A 17,475-nucleotide genomic window follows, 5' to 3' on the forward strand; every position below is an offset into this window, starting at 1 on the left:
ATATTAAACATATATATTTCAATTTGGAATTTTTGTAACAAAACAAACAACAAGTAATTGGGGAAAATGTGTTTATTCCCTTCTCTTGTCTTTAAAGAGTGACACAATTACACAAAACAGTATTTTGGGAATGATCCTCCAACGGCTCGACAGTCAGTCATAACATCTCATGGCTCTAATGACACAGCAATAAAGATTAAGGATAAATGAGTCTCTGCAACTTTAGTATTCACAACACATGGGAAGAAAAGTCTACACTTGATACTATGGGACGTTTTCTTTGTCAGAGAAAAATGTACAATACATGTTTATTTCTATTTCATCCTATGATGGCATTCAGAGAAAAGTCACAAAATAACTGGGGTTATTGTCAACCACAGCAATGCCTAATAGAAATGTATATGTACAAGGACTGTTGTGATAACTCAATGACACTTTGTGCTTTTCTTCATTGATGTTGAGTTCCTTTGTTCTGTTTTCTCTGTCAGAGCAGCGATCTTCCCTCGCTGGTCGTCTCAGGCTTCCACGGCCTCAATTTTGATGTCTGCTCTGTGATCATGAAATGGACAGATACCTGCTTCTGTGAGTCCATCATCACACCAAGATCACTCAGATTAGTGCATTTTATGTATATGAAATTGTTTTCCAGAGAAAAGTGTAAACCTGCTGACATGCAATTTTTTTGTGAACATAGTGTAGTCGGACCCTTTTGCAGCAAAACGTGCATATAGCAATATATCTAGTGCATGCAGTTGTAATTGTACAGTTGTAATTGTACAGATTTCTAAATGGGTAACTAATGCAGGATATCCGAAAATATGAATTGAGCATGGAGCAGCAATGTTTCAGCAATAGTATGGTGAAACATTGGACAACAGTGCACTTATTCAAGGGCGATCTATAGTTCTTTCAGAATACCTCATGTTATTTATTATACAAATGCTCGTCTTACAAATGAAACAATTTTATGATTATATTATGATATATTGTCATGAACTACATCTAACATTATCGTGTTCAAATTAGGTATGTATTTCATAGAAGTGACATGCATTGTAGCCCCTGAAGAAGTGAACAGCACAAAATGTACTGAATCAGCAGTGACCTCACCTGAACTAAAGAGGCCTTTAATCCAATTTGCTGTGGTTCATAAAATATGCAAGCAAACAAGAGAAAAGTATCAGCAACATGTCACAAGCATCACAGTCACAGGCGGATATATGTGTGTTCACAGAGAGACTTCTTAATACTTACACTTCTGCTCAGTACGCAGCAAAGAAATGCATTGAACAGATAACAGGAGAGAGCCAATCAGATTAGATCAGATAAGTGACAGAAGATTAAATGTTGTCTTTTTTGTTTAGGAGAAATTTCTCAAGAAGAATTGAATTGGCAAAACACTGTACTAACCTGCAGGTTTTGGGGACATCAGAGTCAGAGGAAGTTCCACGGTCACATCACTAAAAATAATTAAAAAAAAAAAAATCATCAGAACAATATAATGCATATTTCTAACGTAAAAACACATGACAAAAAATGTAAGGAAATCAATATTTACCTTGCTGTTAGGCCACCCAGGAGGCTTTGGTGAGAGAAAAACAATAAAATAAACCTTTAGTCTGCACAGTTTGACACAAAATGTTAAAAAAAAAACATTGTCCATGCATATTTACTCTTCAGTTAAGCCTTACCCTCCGCTGGACACCATTAGATTGACCTTGACTTTGTAGGCGACAATGATTCCCTGCACCTCCTTTTCACCTTGACTCCTGTGAGATGACAGGAATAGTTTACCTTTCAGAGCTTGAGGATTTGGTCTAAGACACGGTAAGTGGATGACACAATGTTGAGTTGTATCACCGCCACTCAGTAAGAGGATGAGAGCCTGTCTCGGTTCTCACTGTAAGCCCTGTGATGAAAGACCTGGAATGGCTTACAGGGTAGTGGATGCAAGGTTGGTGTCCTCATCTTTTAGCCGTCCGTCCACAGAAAGACCTCGCTTCTCTTTGTTGTTGGACAGCAGGGGGGTTATTTGGAAGGACTTCTCAAATGTAGAGTTGGCGTTTATTGTCTCCCTGTGTAGAGCAGTGAAATGCAGAAGGTGAAATAATAAATAATGGTACGTTGTAACAATACATTATAAACAAAATATAAATATATTGGGATGTGAGAACGTTTTACAGAAAAGGATTTCCAGTGAAAGCCTTACCCAAACTCTTCAGAGCAGACAGGCTTGCTGTAAGTGTCAGAGGAGTACAGCACTACACTTGTTAGCTGCTCAACTAAAAAGAAAAAAAAACTATCAGTTACAATGTATGACTCTTGAACATATATACATACACACATACACTTATTCTTTACACACTACACACAGACACAAGAATTAAACATCACTCAAGCTTAAATCCTTTCCTAGCTACTCACCTGAGACTTTGATTTTCTTCACAACCTTGGTGGTTTCATTGTTGACTTTTACTTTGACAGTGATTGGATCTCCATGATAATAAATCTAAAAAGAATAATAATTTATTTAGATTCATATGTTACATTATTACATATTTCTATTGTAATATAATTCACATAATGCCTCCAATGCACCTCTTTTTCAAGGGATGCTTCCAAGTGAACAGGTTTGTCAGTCATCAGAAACTGCTTGGTGACATCAGCCTTGGGTCCGGCTTTGTTGTTAGCTGGTGCAAACTGAATTTTTCGAATCATTAGGCGACAAGTGTCCCTAAGATCAGGAAAAAAAAAAGATTAAAGAGCGTTAGCGTATTTTAATTTACTTGAAATACAAGATAGGTTTGACAGTATGGCTAGACTGTGGGCATACGTACTTCTTTTCAACAACTTCATCTATGTTGTTGGGTGCATTAGCAAGGTATGCTTTGACCTCAAAGTCCACCCCACAAGCCTACAATTGAACAAGATCCGAATGAATAATTAATAATTTGTCAAACATTTAAAAGCAAAAGTAAAAGAGAAGAAATAATGAAAAAGATCAGTAGTAGTACCTTGCCACTATCATTTGGTCCAGGCTGTAAGCTGACTGAACATGGGAGATCTGTTGGCATCTGAAACAAGTAAAGTACAGATGAAGTAATGATCTGTGGGTGATCAATATAACACTGGGTTGTGGAACAGGAGTGATTTGATATAATATGGAAAGTGTGAGATGCTTCCTCACCTGGAAAGAAAAGGGATATCCTTGCTCTCCAACTTTCTTCAGGAGGGATTCCTGCATCGGTGATTTTGTTGAGTTTCCATCTACAGGTGGATACACCTGAACACGCTGTATCCAAATGTCTCTCCTGAAGGAGAGCCCAATCACATCCAAGTCTTCGCTCCCATAGCGGAACGCACAAGCAAGGTAGACATATACTGCAATAGAAAAGGATATAATCTTGAGTATGTCGGTAAATTCAGGCTCTGTAAGTTTTTAGCACTGACAGTAAATGAGGTAAAAATACCTTTTCTGTCATTAAGACCAGAAGGGTCCACTTTAACCACCCCATCTGCAAATGAGAAGAGGGCCAACAGTATTAGACTTCACAGAGACACGCATTTATGTAAATATATGTGAGGATGCACAAGCAAAAACTTTTGCACACACCGACTACTTCCACTGAATCCACATGGTCCACAAAGTCTCTCTTTCCCAAGTACAAGGCAATCTGGGGGAAGCAGAGAAAAGCAGACCGAGGTTACAAGACTTTTGGAGTTATTTCTGGGAGTTGGAAGAGCTACATATAAATTTCACTCCTCCCTATCCTCAAAGGGTTCCCTGTAATGACTATATTACAGGGGCCACTTACATGTCCATTGCCGCTGGTCTTCTTGAAAACCCTGGGAAGAGAGGGGACAGGAAAAGATAGTGAAGCAGACTGTTATTTCAACACTTTAAGTTGAACTAAATGTATTAGAAACACAAGATTTTGAGGACATAATGCTTATTTATCTACACTGAGTCACAACAATTTAGTTTCTTTTTCACACTTCTTAAGTGGTCTTAGGCCATGATTTTGACTTAACACAGTTGTCATTTTCAATTATAGGATAACCCCCCCACCCCTCTCTCCATCCCACTCCTGTGAGCACGGATTAGTGCTCAGGATGGAAATGCACCTGCTGACACCACTGTCTAATCCGGACCTAAGATACAACAGTGATTTGGAAAGTTAATGTGCAATACTTAGTAATATAATCTGAAATAAAAATGTCCTCTTGTGCTTAGTATTTAATCAAGTAAGCAGTTATATGTTGGGTATTGTTCATAAACTTAATACCTCAATAATTAGATGCATAGTAGTGATGTATTATTACCAAATCCACCAAATCGTCTGATATTTCTGCAGAGAGTAGACCTGTAATGCTGAATGTTCAATGCAGTTTTGGAAAATGTGTTAAATGATTTATCAATATCCCAAAATAACCAGTGTTTCCCTTAACATTCCTAGGATTACATAACTGCAACCACTATCCCTTTGCTCTACGCGCACAGCCACAAACAAACACGTAATCCTCGGTGGTGTTTGCCTCTCTCTGGTGTGTGCCAAGTAATCCTGTTAAAACTTTTCCATTGTCTTGTAAACCTCTCTGCCAAGATCAAATCCACACAATCCATCTTAATCAGGATTTATCCGTATCCTGGAAGAGTCAAATGTAAGAAGAGTCGCAGAAACTCTGCATGCCTCCACCAAGATGTTAAATTGTTACTTCTAAGCTACTCTGCTTCTCTTTTGTGAAGGAATGATCACTTTTAATTCCTGCATAGGTCCTGAGCAACTCTTTTTTCCCATCAAATGTCAAGGATCAAACAACAGTTTATTAAAGAACAACGTCAAAACAGTACCTCAAATGTTACAAGTTAATTTGAAGATTGTTAACATTTGGTATCTCCACAAATATACTGTTTATTTTGAGATCAGAAATCATGACTGTTACAGTTGTGTGTTTATTTAACTTCCTTTTGTGGCATTTTAATACTTTAAACAAGTAAATTAAAAAGGAATAGGCATAGCTTTTAACATCTATTCTAAAGTAGTAACTATGTTGCAATTATGAGTGTAGCAAATGAGCCAAAACTTTTCATACTCACTTTGACATGTTGATGGCAAAGTTATAGATCCAGTCTGCAAATGAAAAAGATTAAATGAGTTATCAAAGCATGTGATACTGATAATACTAATCAGTAGACTGTTCAGTGTAGGATGATCCTGATGTTATGGCTAACTTCTCATGTAAAGAGCACATGTTTCTGTCAGTGTAATCAATATACATAAAATGTGAAGTAACACCAGTGAAAAATCTTCAGTAAATGCTGATTCTCTTCTGTGCAATAACTGTATTGTCATGCTGTTGAATGATAATTTCCTCAACTATTTCTAATGTTGCTGTTGGTCACTTACCGTGCTCTACTGTCCTGTCCTTACTGTTGTCTCCTGTAATCCGTCAGCGTTGACAGCGTGTAGTGTGTGTGCTAATCACTGCCTCCCGTTTGCCTTTATACCATGACCTCCCAACCTTGGAGCCCTGCCCTCAGCTTACACAGCCTGTCAAAGACGGCTGTTTTAGAGAAAATCTGATTAATTCATTAGACTACTGTTTTGGTCCACAGAGCGAGTAAAAATAATTTTGTGTATGTGACTTCAAAAGAGTAAGCCCGGGGACGTATACAGGCAAGTTGAGTGTTTGGGGGGTGGGACAGATCTATAAGGCAATAAACAGGCCATGTCCGATATTAAACTACGTTGGTCACTTGGCCTCCTAATGTATGTCCTGCATATTTTGATATGTGTTTAGACTGAATGTCATGACAGACAGTTGTGTATAATTTTCTTTATTACTGAATGTAAATGTTCAAAAATCTGATTTTTCTATGACAGCATAATTTATAAATAGCAGTGGGACAAACTTTCCACTTTCCCTTAATGTCTTTTTAAGAACCATGATCATAAAATTTGGTTAAAATATTGGTTTCAGTGGCTCGATGATAAATACTGAGATGGTGTAATTTCCCCAAACTGTGACATAGATTTAAAAGGCTGTTAGAGCCTCACTAAGGTTAAAAGATTGTGTTGTGAATGGATTATGCGTGAATGTTCAAGGAGTTGCTTTCTTATGGCTTAGACAGGAGTAGAGTGGTATTAGTTGGATTTTGGTTGTTATGGTAGCTAGGACGACAGATGGCTCCTCTACCAATCCTTGTGCAAGCTGTACACATGGCAGGTTTACAGAAATATAAGTGACCTGCTGACTTACTGCTGTGCGAGCAACAAGGCTTTGCAAATAGTATCACTCTTATTACAAAATGATCATGCCAATTAATACCACTGTTTATGGTTATGAACAAGGTTACTTTAGCAAGTTAATGGCATTAGATATGTTGAAATGTTTGATACACATCAGTTTAATGTCTCCTTGATCATAAACTCTGGAATATCTAACTCGAGTTGACATGAATCACTTGAATGCACTATGAGTCTTGGTCTCTGTGAAGGTAGTGCCTCATCTTGGGAGTACACAGGGGTTTAGCCTGGCCTGTAGGTCAGGACACACATTCTCTGGCAGCATCATTCACAGGATCCAGCTTTCGAGTTGGCACCCAAGCTGTAGAGGTAAATCCGTCTAGTGGAGGATCTTCTCACTTCCTCAGTCAGGTGTAATTGATTGATTAATGAGGGAGCTGGATGATAGGTTTTATGGAAGACCGTGACACCTAAGATAATGAGTTGGCCTCCTTTCAACAGTCAGATGGGGACAAAGTTTGAGATCTCGTCAACAGTGGACAGACAGGACAGTGCTACTGTACACCCTCGGACCAGCAGCTGGGAGCTGACAGGGAAATCCAACGTTAAACTGGTTAATGCGTTAAACTTAAGTTCCTGATCATTCTTCATTAGCGCAGCACATATGACTTTTACATTCACCTCCATGCAATGAAATCCAGTAATGCTAAGAAACCGTGTTAAAAACTCTTCAGACTGCAAGACTATACACTGTACCAGAGGTTATTCTAAGAAATTGTAGCAAATGATTACTTTCGGAAGAGTGGTAATAGGTGGGAGCAGTGGCTCCTTTTATGTGAGGATTTAATGTAACATTAAAATTACAGCCACGATTTGGCAAGAAAGGTTGTGCAAACTGTTGCCTAGACTGAAAACTGCTCAGGCTTTTCCAATAAAAACACACAAACACTTTTGTAGGAACAGTGTGTGAACAGACTGTGTTGTTTCTTTTGAAGTCTTTTATTAAAACAACTCTACAAGTATCCAAGCGGCTCTGTCATCAGATACTGAAAACTAAACCTTAATCTAACCGGAAGGCGCTCAAGCTAGCTATGTGACCCGGAAGGAGCTCGTTTTGTGAAACAAAGAGATTTGAATTCTTTTTGCAAACAACAAATCCTTCAGAAAGCCACAAATATCTTGGCTTCCTCTGGACATGTTCTAGCAAGTGAATTTTCTCTGTTGCCATCAGGGTGTCGTTATGCTTTGTCTGCTCGTAAAACTAACCACTATTCTAAATGGTTCATTCCCTTTGACAACTAAACACTCCGTTGGTCCATTGTCATTGTTGGTGAATGCTTTATCTTGATCTTTTTATAGTGTTTATCAAACTTTTGTTTTTTATTCCATATTCCATTCCCTGTTTTTTTAAATTCCTTTTGTGTGCTGTTTATTGTATTATTTATCTGTTTGTTTGTATGTTAGTGTGCCGTACAACAACCTCCTCCCAACAAATTAACCCTAGTGGGATTAACAAAGTTGTTTGTATCGTATCGTAACAAGTTTACATTAATAGATTTACTACTCGTGTCTATTATAGGCATCTACAGTCATTCTGATACAGCCTGTGCGCTTCAGTGACCAAACAAAACAACATCTGGTTTGAGGTATATAATGAGAAACAGCATTGCCTGAGACCTTTACACCTCATCGGCATTTTATTACAACTAAACCGTTCATCTTATTGATGAATCAGCAGACACACTTTGTTAATGCTGAAGAAATACTATATTTTTGTTTACATCATTTACACAGTTGTATTTTTGTACACCACTCAATACTAGCCAGGATTAAAACACTAAAAGGAACTAAGATAATCTACTTTTCTTGTCCCTTAATGATGAACTGTCTAACTTGAATTTTCTTCTTCCAGTCTTAGCTCCACAAGGTTGCATATAGTCACATAAGCCCCTTACAGTTAAGCTGATGCCACTGTAGGCAAGCACTTTATATAGACAGTTTGTTCCTCAAAGGAGACCACTGAGTTGTCCCAGTAGGTTACAGCACCGTGGCATTACCATTTCTTAACAACATGGTCTTCAGTGTGTTACTAAACTGACGCAGTGATGCAGTGTTTGTTGCAAAAGGGAACAAATTCAATTAGATGCTGAGCCAATCAGTGCTTCCTTATGACTGATGGTGAACCGTGCGAAGTGCTGTTTCCTTCCAGTATAACCTTCAACTCAGACTTGTTGATGTGGTGTACCAAAATCATCATCACTGCTTTGAATTATAAACGCACTAGGAACACACAAGCATGAACTCAGACTAAATGTTGAGCAGGTACTGAGCGCTTACTTGTTCAACTGTGCTCTGCAACTCTCATTTGACTTTAAGCCAGATGTACTTTTGGCGGCTGCAACTCGCTAACTCAACTCGACTCAGCTGCCATCAGTTTTATGGCTTCAAACTGTATTTAATATTTGTAGTATTTCTGCTGTTTTAGAGTGTCTTTTTTAGATTTATAGACCTTTCTGAGGATATACTACTACTTTTAATAGTTATCAGCTCCTTCCTCAACTAATTCTTGTCCTATTATTCTTCACATTATATAATCAAACCCTGGCTTTCTTCCTGGCCTTGATTATATAAAATGAAACATAAATGTTTCTGCATCTTTCCATATCAGCAGAACTACAGCTCTTGAAGTATCTCTATTATCAATATAGGAGGTCTTACTAAAACTAATCAAAAAATGCTAATGCGGTTTTTAGAAATGGGGTACATCTTGCCTTCTCAGTGTCTGTCTCAGTATCCTGTCCAATTCACTGCTTGCATAAGCAAAACAGTTGGTAGAACTGGATGGAGTAACAGATGAGAGGGAGAGGAGTCAGATCTGTGTCATACAACCACTGCTGTTTCTGTGAAAAACAAATGTGCTAAAAGGAAAACTATCTTTAAATAAGGGGAATTTTTTTTTTGGTACTAATGGTGGTAAAGTTTTGTGGTTTTTGTAAACATTATCGTGACTCAACTAGAGATAGATCTTCACTACAGATTGTGTTCAGATGTATGACAGACCAAATAGTTTTTTTTAAATTGGTCTGACCAAAATGGATTGAAATCCTCTGCGACCTAAGTGGGCCACTGCGGCTTTCGATGTTGTGAGAAAAACTTTCTGATTTCTTTCAACCTAATGAAGATGTGAATAAACTGCTTATTTAAATTTGGGTGAAGGCCTTTCAGTCGCCTGTACTGTAAGAAATATAAAAATTTCTATATTCTAAAGGTCCACATGAGTGCTATCAAGTTACCTGTCAAAGTTAGTAAGTAATCTGGAATCATACAGTATTTTTTATTGATATACCTTTCAGTTATGTGCTGTAGAGAACTCTCATAGCAACAATAAAACAAGCTGATGAGTTAGGGTAAGCAGATACGTCATCAGACGGGGATGGACTGGTGTCTATTTGTTTTATGGGGGCTGCGGTTGGTGGTCGGCACATTTCTGCTGAGTACTGAGAGGCAGAACAGCAAATATGGGACCAAACAGCTTCCCACAGAGCTCTACTCCAGCTAATGGAGAAGGAGGGAAGTAGGAGGGCTGAATGATGGCCGATGTTCTAGCAGGACAAAAATAAGAAAGTGAAGGTTGATCATAACCATATGGAGGCTGTTTTTTGGGCTGAAAGGGAAGGACTGAGCAAGGGAGGAACGGGAAGTTTAGAGAGAGTGACAAAAAGGAAAAAGGTTAAAAGAATGGAGAAAGAAGCGATGAGAGAAAGCAAATGTATCCACAGATAAAGATGATAAAAACAAGAGAGTGAAACTGAGGATTAGCTCGGCAGCTCAACTGTGAGTGGAAAGCTGAGTTTTCTGTTTTGAATTTCAGGAAAGAGGAAAGGCAGGAGCTGCAGGAGGAAGAAGAAAAATAGACGGGAGCAGGGAGAGAGAGAGAGAGAGGGAGAGAGAGAGAAAAAGGAAGCAGACTGCTGTTTCACACACTGGTGGTGAAGTTGAGCCCCTCACAAGAATTCTCCTGGCTATGTCCGCCATCTGGAATGTCGAGTCACTTCCTCTGTCTGCCCTGCGCTCTAACGGGGTTGTCCTCTGCCTGTCTGCACCCTCCCTCTGCTCTGACAGCACTGTGAGGAACCACTGGAGACCACACCAGCACGGACAGGACGCTTCTTCTGACAAGACACACACGCCAGCACACAAACAGCCAGCATGAAAGCAAGACCCCCGGAGCAGCCCACGTCCAACCAGACACACTCTAAATGGAATTTGGGCCTGGAAGAACCAAAGACAAGTGCAGTCATCAGCTGAACTTTTTGGAGGGTGTTCCTATTCCCTTATATGGCAACAGAGCTGGGAAATCATTTGAATTAGTCTGGTTTCTGTTGCATGCCTGTCTGGTTTTAGTGCTGACTGAGTTCCATCTGGTATGTTTCTGTCTCTGCCGTGTGCGTGTGTGAGTGTGTGGGCGCTGTGTGTGCGGCCTGATTTGTTTGTTTTGCCATTCTTGGTTCTTCTTTTTCTGTTGTTTGCATGTGGGGTTTTTGTTTTGGGACAAGAGGAGGGCTTGTGTTTGTGGTTAAGCTAGAGGCACCGTCATTGCCTGAGGGCTGGCTGCTTCATTCAGACTCTGCAAGCACCTCTCGCTATTTTTCCTCTCCCTCCCTCCCTCGCACTGCTGTGATGGTCTGTGTTTGTTGGAGCAACACACCCACCTGGGTTAAGAAACTTGCAACTAAAAACTGAAACCGGGTCTCTCTACACAAGGATATTATGAGAAAGGTGGACTGGAGCTTCTGCTGAAGAGGAGGCTGTTGTTCATGTGGACAAACCGCACAATCGGTTGGATGTTTCTTTTTCCTTCTCCAGTGCAACAGGATGTGTGACCCAGAGGGAGCAAACAGGGACCCAGGAAGTGCTAGCTGATAAAAACAAGGTATTGGGTTGTCTCTCTACACAGACTTTGATCATGACGAAAAGGATCATGGGAAAGTTTCACAGCACTAAAGTAGACAGCTCGACACGTTCTGACAACTTGAATGACAGATGTGATGTCCTCTGAGCAGGACTGACACAGAAAACTTACGCGCATGTGTGTGAGTGTGTGTGTGTGTGTTATGTCAGAGTCCTCACCTCATGCGGATTATCTTTATTGTTAAGGCATCTCTCAAGATTGATTGCCATGGCTACGGCAGCATGGTATCATCGTGACATCAGCCGTGTGCACGCAGAGGACTTGCTGGCACGGGCAGGGAGGGATGGCAGCTACCTAGTGAGAGACAGCGAATCTGTGCCAGGAGCGTATGCCTTGTGCCTACTGTGAGTATAGTACACATACACACACACACATACACGCACACAAATTCACCTACTTATAGGTCAGCCAGTTTATTTTACCTACCACGATGAAACATAATTGACTATAAGAGGTACTATAAAGGTATTATGATCTCTTAGACTATGTTTTATACTAGCACTAGCGAGCTGTTAATGTAAATGTACAGCTCTTGTCAGTAATACTGTGTAGATCTTAATTTAAAAGGAATGGAAAATGCAGTCCTTTTAAGCAGTTAAGTGGGTGTGACTGTTTGCACTCACTAGAAATAATTTTGCAATAGTTATTGAATGTTACTCTATATGGCTTGATATATTTGTTCCATCTCCTAAAATATATTAATGAATGATTCACTCTGGATAGCAGTAAATGCTTCCGTGTTTTAGAAGAGACAGAAAACAGTCCTACTTTATGTAAAATCATACCTAATTAAGACCTAAACTTTTAGATTTTGGCATATAGGAATGGAAAGTATTCATAAACTCAACATTCCTGCACAATGTCCTCATCTGCAAATTGAATCAGCAGCTTCACTCCCCCTGTCATATCCATCAGCGACACAATCATCTGCCGGCAGGCTGCATTGGAACTGCTACGGCTGAAAAACGTGTACAGGCTGGGCCAGCTTCACACATACACCCTCTCCAGACTAGTCAGACTGTCCTGTGCAAACACAGTCCATCTCCGCCAGTTAAAACCCTGGCTCTGGACTCCCTGTTTCCCCTCTTACCCCGCTGTCTTCCCTGGGGCCCCTGGAAGAGGGCGGGAGCTCCAGCGACCGCACTATGCTGACTGCTCTTCAGCCTGAGCCAGATACATTCCTGAAAGCTGAGCCGGTCCGCTCGCAGTGCTCCCTCTTTCCCTTCGTTCTTTTCTCAATATCTCATTCCCACTTTTAGTTTTTGATTTATATTCAGTCATTCTGCTATTATTGTTCCCCTTTGGTAATGCACTGAACAGTAGCTGCCATTTATCTCTATCTAATGCCTGAACCTAATTTCTCTGATGTTACTGATGGGGATGATCTACGTGTCCCTCACACATTGTAGACCTAAAACAAGCCTCATCATTAGTGATCTGTAAAACGACTGGTGCCTTGTTAAGAAAGTCACAGTGTCCTTAATAACTACAACCCATCTGGTCCCTATTTCAACACTAAACTGAACTATTTTTTCCCCTCGAAGGTTATATTTGCTCTGTTACTAGCAATGTCAGTGATAAAAGTGATTTTTGTTTTTTTAAAGGTTCCAACGTCATGTTCACACCTATCGTATTCTTCCTGATGCAGACGGCCTCCTAGCAGTCCAGGTGAGTAGTCTTCACCACACAGCACTGAATCCTCAGCCTGACAAAGGAGGAACAGAGGAAAGAAACACTATAGAAGTCTGAAACCTTGGCACAAACTGGACACAGAGAGAGAAACATAGCTGACGAGATGGAGTTTAGAGGGATCAAACAATGGTTTGTTATTGCCTCTTGTAAGGAGAACAGGAACATGTTTGTGTTTCCTTTCTGTACGGGCTCTGTTACCACTGCAGTAGCCTTGTTGTTTGAATGGCATCTCTGCCATGTGGCTGCATGCTTGAAGCATGAGCTCAGCAGTACAGAGGAGAATAGTTTTTATGTCTCAGAGGTTCCTACTCTACCCACACACTAGGTCACTGACCGATGGGCGTGCTTATTTATTATGTGTATATACGGGGGTGTTTGTATTATACATAATGAGTCTGTTGGATAAGACACAGTTTAAGCCAGTGATGGTATGTGTCTGTTTTTGATACTCTGAGCAGATGGGGCAGGGGGGCATTTAGTCAGAAAATGACCTAATTATTAGACAATAAAAATGCACACAAACAGGAAAATTTGCAACCACACCAGCACACTCACACAGTGGGTGAGTGGAAGTGTGAGAATGAGTGAAATAAACACATAAACCACATGTCATCCGTGGCTTTTTTTAAAAAAAAAACAATGTCTGCATATTAAACTCCAATAACGAGTTTAATAACGATTGTCTGGCAGTTGTTTTCAAACTTCTGACCTGGAAAAAAAAAATTCCTTAAACTCTGTTGCTATTTCAGTTGTTTTTCCACTGCCATCAGTATAAACCTCCAGTACGTATTTTCCCTCACTGGATTCGCTCCACTAACTCACAAGTCGCACGCTTGCCTTTTTGTTTTTCCAAGAGGGCCGTGGAGATATTTTGGGGCCCGTTTTGTCTCTCACTGTCTCTTATTACTTTTCATTTCTTTTTTAATTGTTTTTCAAGAGATCCTTGTGGTATAAAAGATACTATTTGAAGAGTTCCTGGCAAAACAGACAGATAGCTCAAGCCAAAACACGGTTTCTTTCACCGCACAATGAAAACAAATGACTAAAAAGGGGACACAGGAAAAGAGCTTGCTCGATATTGTGGTCTAATGTGTACCATGTTTATTTTGTGCATGTGAGTGGAAGCTCTGTATAGGCACAGAACTTGTACACAGCATGTGTGTTTATTTAATCTTAATGTTTGCCTGTGTTGCTTTTAGTACCACTGAAGTGTAGCTGTGCAGGTTTTTTGTGGAAAGTTAAGAGTACTCTTGCTTTCTTGTGTCTTAAATGTGGGAATACATGCATGTAAAAACCTCCATGTCATGTTTTTTGGGGGCTTTTTAGACTTGACTTGGAATGCTGGAGCACAGTGATCATGACAGCTAGCTGCTGCTTTAGCCAGGAAGTAGCTGTCAATAATGTCACTTCTCCTGTGGGGTGCAGGGCACAGCTTTCTAAATCCCCCTGGGACGTCTTTTATCACAGAAAATCATGTGCATGTGTCTTTTTCTGTCATGCAAATAGATACTTCTGCTTTGTTCTATCAAGCAAGTTTTCGGAAGAGGGTAGGGGAGTTCCCTGAATGGGAACATCCATTAACAACCAAAGTTATTAAAACTAAAGTATACAATCAAAAACCGGGCAATTATTACAGTAATTGCACAGTTAGTGCAATTTAATGCATATAATTCTCTATATAAACATTAACTTATAGCATAAAAAATCTTCCTGACATTATGTGACAGATTTTATTCTCTCACATAATTTTTCCTAATCAAATGTTTGGACTGCAGTGGATTTGCAGTTGAGTTTGATTTTAAACTTTGTAGGTTTAGTTACCAATGCTTTGACACTGTAGACCACAATGTTTGTCTGAACACACACAATACCTTATAGTTATGTATTTATTATTACTGCTGTCTGTCTTTTATGCACAAACTTTTCTTGAAAGTGACATCTTTTTTTCTCCTTTATTACAAAAAGCAAAAGAAGGAAAAGCTAATTTAATTTAAACTGCTATATTCAAAGATGTGTTTACGAATGCAACATCAGTGTGTTGTGTGTTTGTAAAGTACAGTATGGGTCACTAATCATCTACAGTACATTTGTTTACAGTTTCTGTGGACTTTCCAGTTTATGTTTCATGAAACGACAGACTGATCATGCATACATGTTCACGTGAGTTATACAGTGCGTATAATGAATGGCTTCTTGTGTGTGTGTGTCTAACAGACAACACAGGGAGTGCAGGTAAACTGTTTCCGGACACTGGAGGACCTGGTTTTGGGGTACCAGCATCCCCACAAAGGCCTGGTCACTCCTCTGCTCTACCCTGTTCCCCGTGACACCGACAGCGGGGATGAGAGCTCAGGTGAGTCTACTAGCTGTTTTATGTTGTTAAATACATGTACAAATACATCACACCATCAATAATAATAATAATGATCATGCACACACACAATAAATAATTAATTCCTATAAAAAAGTATTTTCCTTTCAATGCAATGATGATGATTATTAATGCATGGTTTTATATTCATGCATACAAAGATGATGAGAAGCCGCCTCCAGGTCTAGCCTCTGTCAACATGGTGCCTGTCACAGCAACACCAGCAAAACCAGCCCCTCATGCCCTGTTCCTGGATAAGTTACAGGAACTGAACACATCCGGGTATGATTATCCAGCTTAAACTGTTATCAATTGCCAAAACTCTCTTTCAAAGATGGCCCTTGCATAGTGCCTGTCTATGCTGCATGAATTGTTTTTCTTAATATATCTGTGTTTTATTTAAGATCTACTTAATTTTTTTTGGCAATATCAGATATTTAAATGTGAAGTGACTTGTAGTGTAGTTAGCCAGCTGTCATGTTCACTAATAATCAGTGTTTTTAATCAGTTTTTTCTTATTTAAATATGCACCTGATGGCAATCAAGCATAGAGCAACCAGAGGAAGCAACATGTGAAACACTGTTGCCCTTTGATTTTTTTGTGGTCTCTTAGCAAACAGTTTTGATATACGGTTAGATCTGCTGTGTGCTGACTATTTCTCAAACGTTTCAAAGAGGGTTTCAAGAGGGATCAAACTTAGACAACAGTGAAGTCTAGAGAACAGAAATAGCTTGCACAGTTTATATATTGTCTGAATTCTGCCGGTTTTATCTTGTTTACAGTACTGCGGGTGAGGTGATTGGTCTGCTCAACGACTACCTCTTCAGTGAGCTGCCTCTCGACATTGAGAATGTGCATAAAGGAGCGACGACTCTCTGCCACCTCAAGCGTACTCTGGGCACTGCCTGCCAAGGTCTAAACAGGTTAGCATTATCTTGCTTTCACTGCTAATGATGAACTCAAAGTGAAAACCAGGAGCAGTTTGCAATGTACAGACTGTTATTGTTTACTGCATGTATTCCTAGATGATCTGCATCTGTGTTTAATTCCCATAAACAACACTGGAAAATTTACATTAATTGATGCATGGTCACTAAACAAATGTTGTGTATTGATCTGATCTACAGTGAGATTGACTTGACTCTCTCAAGTCTGGAAACCCTGGCCAAGGTCTTTGACCATCCTAGCTGCTCTATATCAAACACAAAGGCACAGGTACGATAAAAACTATACAGAAACAAACTGTAGAATTTCTAAAATGGTGACCCAGTACTGTAGTGGATGAAAGGTTATAATAAAAACTGTGACATCTGCATTGACATACTTATACGTGAACTAGTTAGAACTTCCTTTTTGTCTCTTTGAACAAGGGTCCGGAGATGGAGATAGACACCTTGTTGTGTAAGATTTCAGCGTTGGTCAGCCTTCTTTCTTCGCTGGAGAAAAAGGTATGTTTTCATAGAGTAAAACTCAGGAAACATTTTTTTTTAATTTCAAACTGCAAATCTTGTTATAAAACTTAAACTGATATCAGCTGGTATGTTTTAATCCCCCAATTTTTCTGCCTCTGCATTATTATCAGGACATTGATATAATCCACATTTGTCACAATAGTTTAAATTTTAGTAGATGCAGCAGTCAGTTATTAGATGAGTAATGATGTGAGGAAAACCAAACTTATTTTTGACAACTAAATTGTAACATATAAGATTCTCTGTGGTCATGAAGGTATTAAAAGCGCTACAAGATGCAGTGACCAATCATAATCTGGCAGTGCAGCCTAACCCACCTCCTCCTGAACCAACACCCACCAATGCAACTTCTGTCAAGAACCATGACCGGCAGCTGCCAGTCCACTCCTTTCAGGTAAATCGGGGTGAAAGAAGCATTTTACCATACAACCTGCACGATTCAGTCGCATATAATAATAAATAACAGAAGTGATGTCTGACTCTTTTAATGAATCAGGAATTTCTTTCTGTGTTCAGGTGAAGATGGTGCGCTACGGCAGACAGACTGTTTCAGTGGATGTGGATGTAGGAGTGCTGCTCTTTGATAGGAAGGCTGGCTCATTTGGTGTAGAGAGGGTCTCACATGACAGAAGTAAGGAAATATTTACGTTTATATCTTTATATATATACTTTTTGAGTGCATACAACACTTCTCTTGCTTGCAGATGTGTTGCATAACT

At 39.6% G+C, this 17,475-nt stretch overlaps 2 protein-coding genes across 8 annotated transcripts in view; one reads left to right on the plus strand and one right to left on the minus strand.

Moving 5' to 3' along the window:
* Positions 1-17,475, plus strand: part of inppl1b (inositol polyphosphate phosphatase-like 1b) — a 28,923-nt gene that overhangs the window by 1,698 nt on the left and 9,750 nt on the right. For 2 of the 5 annotated variants that reach the window (XM_067599583.1, XM_067599584.1), the window contains exons 2-11: positions 489-582; positions 11,406-11,564; positions 12,825-12,888; positions 15,127-15,265; positions 15,445-15,565; positions 16,067-16,207; positions 16,412-16,499; positions 16,655-16,732; positions 17,013-17,150; positions 17,273-17,387. In XM_067599583.1, coding sequence (XP_067455684.1) covers positions 563-582; positions 11,406-11,564; positions 12,825-12,888; positions 15,127-15,265; positions 15,445-15,565; positions 16,067-16,207; positions 16,412-16,499; positions 16,655-16,732; positions 17,013-17,150; positions 17,273-17,387 — 1,063 coding nt within the window. In that variant the 5' untranslated portion in view covers positions 489-562. Of the gene's footprint in view, positions 1-488; positions 583-10,119; positions 11,182-11,405; positions 11,565-12,824; positions 12,889-15,126; positions 15,266-15,444; positions 15,566-16,066; positions 16,208-16,411; positions 16,500-16,654; positions 16,733-17,012; positions 17,151-17,272; positions 17,388-17,475 lie in introns of all 5 variants that reach the window. The other 3 variants (XM_067599586.1, XM_067599585.1, XM_067599587.1) reach the window with 2 other exon arrangements.
* arr3b (arrestin 3b, retinal (X-arrestin)) lies at positions 58-5,494 on the minus strand. 3 transcript variants are annotated; one of them, XM_067599589.1, is made up of 17 exons: positions 5,405-5,494; positions 5,099-5,132; positions 3,816-3,846; positions 3,614-3,674; positions 3,471-3,515; positions 3,188-3,381; positions 3,015-3,074; positions 2,838-2,914; positions 2,599-2,734; positions 2,425-2,509; positions 2,210-2,282; positions 1,938-2,075; positions 1,692-1,769; positions 1,559-1,582; positions 1,407-1,460; positions 1,111-1,140; positions 58-549 (listed from the first exon to the last, which is right to left on the minus strand). In XM_067599589.1, the coding sequence occupies exons 2-16, from the start codon at positions 5,104-5,106 to the stop codon at positions 1,128-1,130; spliced, it is 1,077 nt and encodes a 358-aa protein (XP_067455690.1). In that variant the 5' UTR covers positions 5,107-5,132; positions 5,405-5,494; the 3' UTR covers positions 58-549; positions 1,111-1,127. The 3 variants fall into 3 exon arrangements, with proteins under 3 accessions (XP_067455690.1, XP_067455689.1, XP_067455691.1); XM_067599588.1 differs by having other exon boundaries at positions 5,409-5,487; XM_067599590.1 differs by lacking the exon at positions 1,111-1,140 and having other exon boundaries at positions 5,409-5,487.

The sequence above is a fragment of the Thunnus thynnus genome, chromosome 9, assembly GCF_963924715.1.
Source record: "Thunnus thynnus chromosome 9, fThuThy2.1, whole genome shotgun sequence".
NCBI classification, from domain to species: Eukaryota; Metazoa; Chordata; class Actinopteri; order Scombriformes; family Scombridae; genus Thunnus; species Thunnus thynnus.